Raw genomic sequence first — 7,606 nt, 5'->3', positions numbered from 1 at the left:
ATGTCCAATGACCTCAACCCAATTGAGCCTGCTTTTCACTTACAGAAGACAAAATTGAAAGCAGAAAAACCCACAAACAGGCAGCAACTAAAGGCAGCAGAGATGCTGGCAAAGCATCTTGGGGAGGAAACTCAGCATTTGGTGACGTCCATGGGTTCCAGACTTCAGATAGTCATTGACTGCAAAGGTTTTGCATCCAAGTATTAAAAATAATCCTAATATTTATGACTGTTAGTTACTCCAATTACTTTTGAGCCTGTGAAAATGGAGAGACTCTGCAAAAAATTGGTGTAAAATTTCTAAACAGTTAATGCAACATTTTTGTTAAACCTCTTAAATTAAACCTGAAAATCTATACTTCAATCACATCTTGATTGCTTTATTTCAAATCAGCACAGTAAGGGTTAACAGTGTGGCACTGGCTGTTGTACCTGTTCTACTACCTTTCATCCAAATTACAGGAAGATACATATTTCAGGGGGTGTTTATCTCTGCAAATTGAAAGTTCAGATTTCTTTTTCATTCCACCAGAATGAAAGGTTAAGACAGAACGTTTATGTTTTTCACTTCTTCACAACATGACAACCTGTGTTCCTCGTCTGTGTCTTTATGTGCTGGGGGTGACTATGATGCTAGGATTGGTGGCACATTGTGATTTTAATCAGTCTCATTTTGGAGCTTACTTACATGGAGACATTGTCATTGGAATTCTAGCATCAATTCATTCTAAAGTAAAAGACCTTCATGATCGGATTCGCCCAGAAATGTATACTTGCACAGAGTGAGTATAGAGGAGAATTTAATGTTCTTATTATTTAAAAAAAATATATATATAATTAACCGCACTGCTCTTAATTATGTCTCATTTTAAGGTCTTGTTGTTTTTTCTTTTCATTTCTAGCTTTGATCAAATACCATTTGTGTCATCTTTAGCTGCAATTCACACAGTTGAAGAGATTAATAACTCTGGCTTCCTTCCTGGCATTAAGCTTGGATATCTGATGTGTGATCCTTGTGCATATGGTACCAAAGCTTTAGACTGTGTGGAGCGCATGCTTGCTGTTAATGGGCCACCTACAGTCCACTCTGACTACTCAAACTTCACTTCACCCATAAAAGCATTCTTGGGTGAAAGATACTCAGAATTATCTATTCCTGTTGCAAAATTACTCAGTCTCTACATGATTCCCCAGGTAAAAATACTGAAACATTGTTCTTAACAGATTTTCTGTAGTGTTGGTTCCATCGTATAACCTGACCTGACTTAATGTTTGTGAAAATTGTTTGCCTGTATTCACAAATTGTACAATAGTTTAATTTCTATTTCCTAAGAATGGTTCTTACAAATTTACAATTTTGAATATATGCAATTGTTTAAAATCAATGAATATAGATGTCTTTTGATTAAGGGTTAACGCACATAATTTTTATGGTTTACAACATCTAAAAGAACATTGAAAAAAGGTAGGTACTCGGTCCAGCATGAAAAGAAATAATTTCAACAGAAATGTGGTTTTACATAGCTCTTTTTTTATTTTTTTAATGTAAAATATTCAAGCACTCCATTGACAGGTGACAAAAAAGCTTGCAGATTTTAGAACTTTTACTCAGTACATTTAGTTGAAAAATTTTGAAAGTTCTTACAGTTTGATGAAGATTCTTAGCTCAGTTTGATGAAGATATAAGCCCACATGCCACACTGATCTGACTGTTGTGAATAATATCCTAGGATTGTTTCCATTTTAATTATGTATTTAGAGAAATGTATTTACCTCTTAGTGCTTGTTTCTATATTTATGCACCTGAATAAAAATTGGTATAATATAATACTTTATAAATAAATAGATTTTTTTATATACGGGTAATTTCGACTTTCACAAGATTCGGTCTGCACAAAGTTGACCTCATCAGTGACTTTCAAGCACGTTAACCGTTTACTTAAATAGGAACCTGTACACCTGCTAATTTATGCAGTTATCCAATCAGCCCATCAAGTAGCATCAGCACAATGCATAAAATCATGCAGACAAAGGTCAAGAGCTTCAGTTAATGTTTACAGCAAACATTACAATGGCGAAAAATGTGATCTCTGTGACTTTAACCATGGCATGATTGGTGTTAGATGGGCTGCTGAAAGTAAGATCAGAGGAGAATGACCAGACTTGTCTGAGCTGATAGGAACACTATAGTAACTCAAATAAGCACTCTTTGGGGAGCAGAAAAGCATCTCAGAACCTGCAACACATCAAACCTTGAGGTGGATGGGCAACAGCAGCAGAAGACCACATCAGGTTCCACTCCTGTCAGCCAAGAACAAGAATCTGAGGTTATCATGGGCACAGACTCACTGAAACTGGTCAGTTGAAAACTGGAAAAAGAGCAGGGGATTTTTTTTTTCTAATCTCCAACTGTCCTCAAGGCAGTTCGAACCAATGTAGCAATTTTCCTCTGACCTCTCATGTCAACATGGCATTTCCACCCACAGAACTGTCACTAACTCAACGTCTTTTTGTTTTTCACTCCAATCTGTGTAAACTCTAGAGTGTGTTATGTGTGAAAATCCCAGGAGAGCCACAGTTTATGAAATACTCAAACCAGCCCATCTGATACCAACAACCATGTGACAAATAAAGTCACAGAGATCACATTTTTCCCCTATTCTGATGTTTGATGTGAATATTAGCTGAAGCTCTTGACTTGTATCTGCACGATTTTATGCATTGTGATAACTGCATAAATAAGCAGATGTACAGGTGTTCCTATTAAAGTGGATGGTAAGTGTATATTTGAACTGCTTGTGTATAATCAAAAAATGATCATTTGTAATTAGTGTGACAAGGCATTTTAACTCAACTTACATATTCAACAAATCAATTTAACATATTAACTGGTTTCTCTTTTCTTTTTTGATGTATATTACTATTTTTTTTTTTTTTTTTTTATCTTAACAGATTAGTTGCACTTCTACTGCACCAGCACTGAGTGACAAATTACGCTACGCTTCCTTCTTTCGCGTTGTCCCAAGTGACATGTACCAGACTCAGGCACTGGCAAAGCTCTTGAGACATTATTCCTGGAACTGGGTTGGGGTGGTTACCATTGATGATGAATATGGCAGAGCAGTCCTTGAGAACTTTGTGCAGGATGCACAGGAAGAACATGTGTGTCTCCAGTTCCAGGAAGTGTTACCAAATTACCTAGGTTTTATACATATGGAAGAGAAGATAAAGATGGTAGCTGATCGTATTGAATCCTCGAATGCCACAGTTATTCTGCTTATTCTAAGACCAGAACTTGTGCAGATGCTCTTTACACAGATGATCAAGAGAAATATTAGTCGGGTCTGGATTGCTAGTGATGCCTGGTCTACAACAGGGTTCATAATGAAGATGAAAGACATTAACAAAGTGGGAGATGTATTTGGTTTTACCTTTATCACTGGGGAAATTCCTGGTTTTAAAGGCTACCTGCAGAACCTTAGACCAAGTCCAGGCGCAAGGAATGATTTCATCAGTGAGTACAAACAAATGTGGTCCAACTGCACCCAGAGTCAGCAATCAGAGAACTCATTTCTTTTGGATTGCAATAGCTACCTTCTTCAAAACGTGGATCTGACAGAGGCTTACGGTCAGAGAGTGGCAGTCTATGCCATTGGTCATGCCATCAAGACACTTTTAAAATGTGACAGCATTTCCTGCTCTGGAGACACAAACATCCTGCCTTGGAAGGTATTAGTCAATTTTTAATACCAGTAAAACATTTAGGATGAAGAAGCTCAATGCTTACTATAGCTAACTGTATTTATAACAATTAGGAGGCTACACAAAAAATGGACTATAAAAATCTAAGAGGAGAATTGTCCAATACAAGTAATACTCTACAGAGTAGGTTACTGGACTACAAATGAAAATATTCTACATTCATTTATCTAACACAAATATGATCTTTAAATACAGTACTCCAAACTGTGTTATGTTTTAAAAATATTTTCATCCTTTTTATGTTCAGCTTATAAGCATTCTTCGTGAGATTCACTTCACCTTGGACAACCAGACATATTTCTTTAATAAAAATGGTGATTTTGAAAATGGTTATGATCTTATCATGTGGAAGAAGGACGGTGATGAAAGAGTACCTGATGTGGTGGGGAAATTCCTTATAAGCAATAAAGATGTTGATGTCTATGAGCACAAAATCTCATGGTTTAACAACATGGTGAGAGAAAAATAAATGCTATTTATCTTAGAAACATCATATATATAAATATAAAACATTAGTTTGTTATGTTTATAATTAGCGTAACTATATAGTTAAGGATTGGTTTTTAACGAAAGTACACCTCTCTCTTCGCATCAAGGTTCCTGAGTCCAGATGTTCAAAGCGTTGTCCACCAGGCACACACAAGCACATATTAAATATAACATGCTGCTATACTTGTATCAGCTGCAGTGCTGGAGATTATTCTGACCAGGAGGGTAAGTACAATTAAATGCGTATAAAAGCATTCCTAAAATACAGAACCTCAGAACCTAGTAACATTTTAAGGTTAGCAGAGTTTTTTCTTAAGGTTATAACTTCAGAAAAGGCTATGAAACAGTTTTCTTTGTAGTCTCAGGGAGCTAACCTAAGTGCAGCTTGCCCAAAAGAGACATGATTTCCCTTGTAAACAATAATAGCTGAACATGGCTAAAAATTATATTATGCATTGGTTTATATGAAAACTAAGAATGAAATCAAATCAAACTCCAAAACACCTTTTTTCCCAAATACCACAGTCCAACTAATCAGATTTATGGCAAAAGCCCAAAGGCAAGGAAATTACATTTGTAGGCAAGGCAGGTTTTTATTAGCCTATGGTTATCATTTACCTATAGCCAAAAAATAATTTTTACAACATCTTGACCAGACAATACTCTTAGTTCATGAAGAGATGCTGGTATTTGCAAAATATGAGGGATTTCATTTCCTCAGTTTATGTCAAGATGGGACATATTAATGAAGATAATTACGTAGAAATATGTATCAGGTTTTAAGAATGATAGTTCATCCAGTGTAATCTTGCTGGTAGCCTCCTCCTAGAACTCATTACAAGCTGTTCGCACTTTTTCTGTGGAAAAAATATAAAACTATGTAGGAAGCTTTTCTGGTAATTATTTATATACAGTATGTTCAATTGTTTCTGAGTGAACCATAACTAATCAGTTTTATTTTGATTATATATTATTTTGGTCATTTGGTTCACTATGGAAGCCAGCTTAGGAGGAACGGGGAAAGGCTGGCTGATAAACCAGAGGCAATGGATGGATGGATAATATTGCATCCTGATTCATTAATAAAAATATTTTGAACATGGAATATTTTATTCAGTGGTCAAATAAATTTATTAAAATGATTCACATCAGTTTCAAAATTTGTAAATAAATAAATAAATAATTAAAAAAAAAAAAAAAAGTTTTTCCAGAATAAGCCCATGTTACTCCTAATCCTCCTGCATTTATAGTTATGATGTTCCACTTTTTCTTCATGCAGATCAATCAACCTGTACCAAGTGTCTAAATGGAACTTCTCGTCCTGCTTCAACGAAATGTGAGAAATGGAAGTTGGGGATTTTGGAGTGGTCTGCAGCGCATTCTATTGTGGTGATTATTGGAACAGTAATAGGCATACTACTGTTAGTGGTCTCAATTATATTTTTCATTAAATATAGAGACCATGAAATAGTAAAGAAAAACTTCAGTTTATTATGCATCATGCAGGTAGGCCTGATTGTAAGTTTTGGAAGTGTGATAGCTTTTTTAGGCGATCCAAGCTCCCATCAGTGCATGGTACAACAGGCCATGTACGGTCTTGGATTCACTCTCTCTGTATCATGCATTCTGGTTATTGCCTTTAGCTCATTCTTAGAATTCATGTCCTATGATCCACATAGACAGCTTTACTTAAGCAAGTTTAATAAGCCTTTTGTCAACATAGGCATCCTCACTGTTGTTCAAGGTCTCATTTGCCTCTTCTGGTTTATATTTGATCCTCTTAAAGTTGATGAAAAGCCATCTGTAAAAGATCCTCTTACCATGAACCATCTGTGTACTCAAGGAGCTGAGTTTATTGGCTTTGCCATGATGCATATATATATTGCTATTCTAGCTGTGCTTTGTTTTGTGTTGGCCTTCAAAGGGAGAGAGAAAGATACTGAGTCTATAGTCTTCAGCATGCTCTTTCATTTGTTTGCCTGGCTTTGTTTTATTCCACTCTTTGTCACACAAATCGAACAGCGGCCCATTATCCAGCTCTCTGCCATTATGGTCTCCACCTACGGTGTCATCTTCTGTCACTTCACTCCAAAATGGTATAGGATATTATCAGAAAATGCAGCGAGGCGAGCTAATTCTCCACAAGTGGATTCATCTGCTGAAGAGGAATTACAACAGCAAATCAACATGTAGAACAACCTCATAAACCCAGCTTAACCCTCCTGACTCTTGACAGGCAGATGGTCAGAAGTCATTACTGTTTCCAATAGGCAAAATATTTAGACCAAACACAAACAAAGCTGAATATGTTACAATATTCAAAAGAAGTAAATTATCTTAAAACAGGATGTATTTTTCCAGGCACACACATTGTATTTCCAGTTGCACTAAGAGTGGTAAAGGGTTTTTTCATGCATGTAGCTAGTATTATTACCAAAATCATGAATTATATACATCAATACAGAAATAGTTGCAGGGCACAAAAACAATGTTTCCCAAAGATCATATCATTGCAAAGATTTTAACTCTGAATTAAAAAAAAATCTTTGGTCTGAATTGAAAAGGACTGCACAAACATCTGCGTGCACAAACATAAGAATATGAAAAGCTCTTGAAATGCTGTGCATAGAGGAAAGGTCTAAGATCTCTCATCAACCTTATTAGACACTATAGGAAGACAGATTTAAAATAACACTCTACAGCATTCCATTCTACCTAATCTCACAATATGAATCATTACTGTTTTTGTATTATACTTTTCATCAAAGCTGCCAATAATTGTATGGAATTTTTCATTTTACATAAAGCACAGTATTTTTGAAAACAGTTATTGTATTTTTTTTATGAAACATAAAAAAATATATTTAAAAAGTATATTTAAAGTTTTTTTGAAATTATTTTGGATATTATTGAAAATCTTTTTTCTGTGGTGGAAATTTTTTATTATTTGGAAATGTACACAAATCATATAAATAAACAAGTGTAACAAGTGTAAACCACCAAGACAACGCTCTGCAGTTTGGATAATAAGAAAACAATAGTGATCACCATAAGAGCCAAACAGAGCATCCTGAAGTACTGATGGACAATGAAGAGAAATGATGTTCCTGTTGGTGATGAAGATAGCAGTCAAACTCAAAATCAGAGGTGATTGACACAAAGACAGAAGTGCTGTGTTTCTCAGTGTCCACGAGCATCAATGCAGACAGTATCTTTACTCCCCAGCTGGGATAGTATTTAAAAAAAAACTGTCCTAATGGACAATATTTTGTGGATGAAAGCCACCCAGTGCAGGACAGTGACCAGCCAATTGGGGATAAAAACAAAAAGAAAAATGAAGCAATTGCCCCTTTCCA

The 7,606-nt window shown here is 35.5% G+C and overlaps 1 protein-coding gene across 1 annotated transcript; it reads left to right on the top strand.

The window, feature by feature from the left end:
* The first annotated feature begins 348 nt into the window (after nucleotides 1–348).
* On the top strand, nucleotides 349–7,070 carry LOC117599776 (G-protein coupled receptor family C group 6 member A-like). Its single transcript, XM_053242273.1, has 6 exons — nucleotides 349–781; nucleotides 902–1,193; nucleotides 2,952–3,728; nucleotides 4,009–4,215; nucleotides 4,358–4,475; nucleotides 5,530–7,070. The coding sequence occupies exons 1-6, from the start codon at nucleotides 579–581 to the stop codon at nucleotides 6,441–6,443; spliced, it is 2,511 nt and encodes an 836-aa protein (XP_053098248.1). The 5' UTR covers nucleotides 349–578; the 3' UTR covers nucleotides 6,444–7,070.
* The last annotated feature ends 536 nt before the right edge of the window (nucleotides 7,071–7,606 follow it).

The sequence above is a fragment of the Pangasianodon hypophthalmus genome, chromosome 19 (assembly GCF_027358585.1).
Source record: "Pangasianodon hypophthalmus isolate fPanHyp1 chromosome 19, fPanHyp1.pri, whole genome shotgun sequence".
Lineage (NCBI taxonomy): Eukaryota > Metazoa > Chordata > Actinopteri > Siluriformes > Pangasiidae > Pangasianodon > Pangasianodon hypophthalmus.
Note: the sequence above shows the minus strand (reverse complement) of the source record. Positions and strands in the feature narration are given on the sequence as shown.

Excerpts from the sequence above, each read along its gene's own strand:
- LOC117599776 (XM_053242273.1), top strand. The coding sequence starts at position 579 with ATGACAACCTGTGTTCCTCGTCTGTGTCTTTATGTGCTGGGGGTGACT. Across the intron at positions 1,194-2,951 it reads GTCTCTACATGATTCCCCAG|ATTAGTTGCACTTCTACTGC; the intron begins GTAAAAATACTG and ends TTATCTTAACAG. Across the intron at positions 3,729-4,008 it reads CAAACATCCTGCCTTGGAAG|CTTATAAGCATTCTTCGTGA; the intron begins GTATTAGTCAAT and ends TTTTATGTTCAG.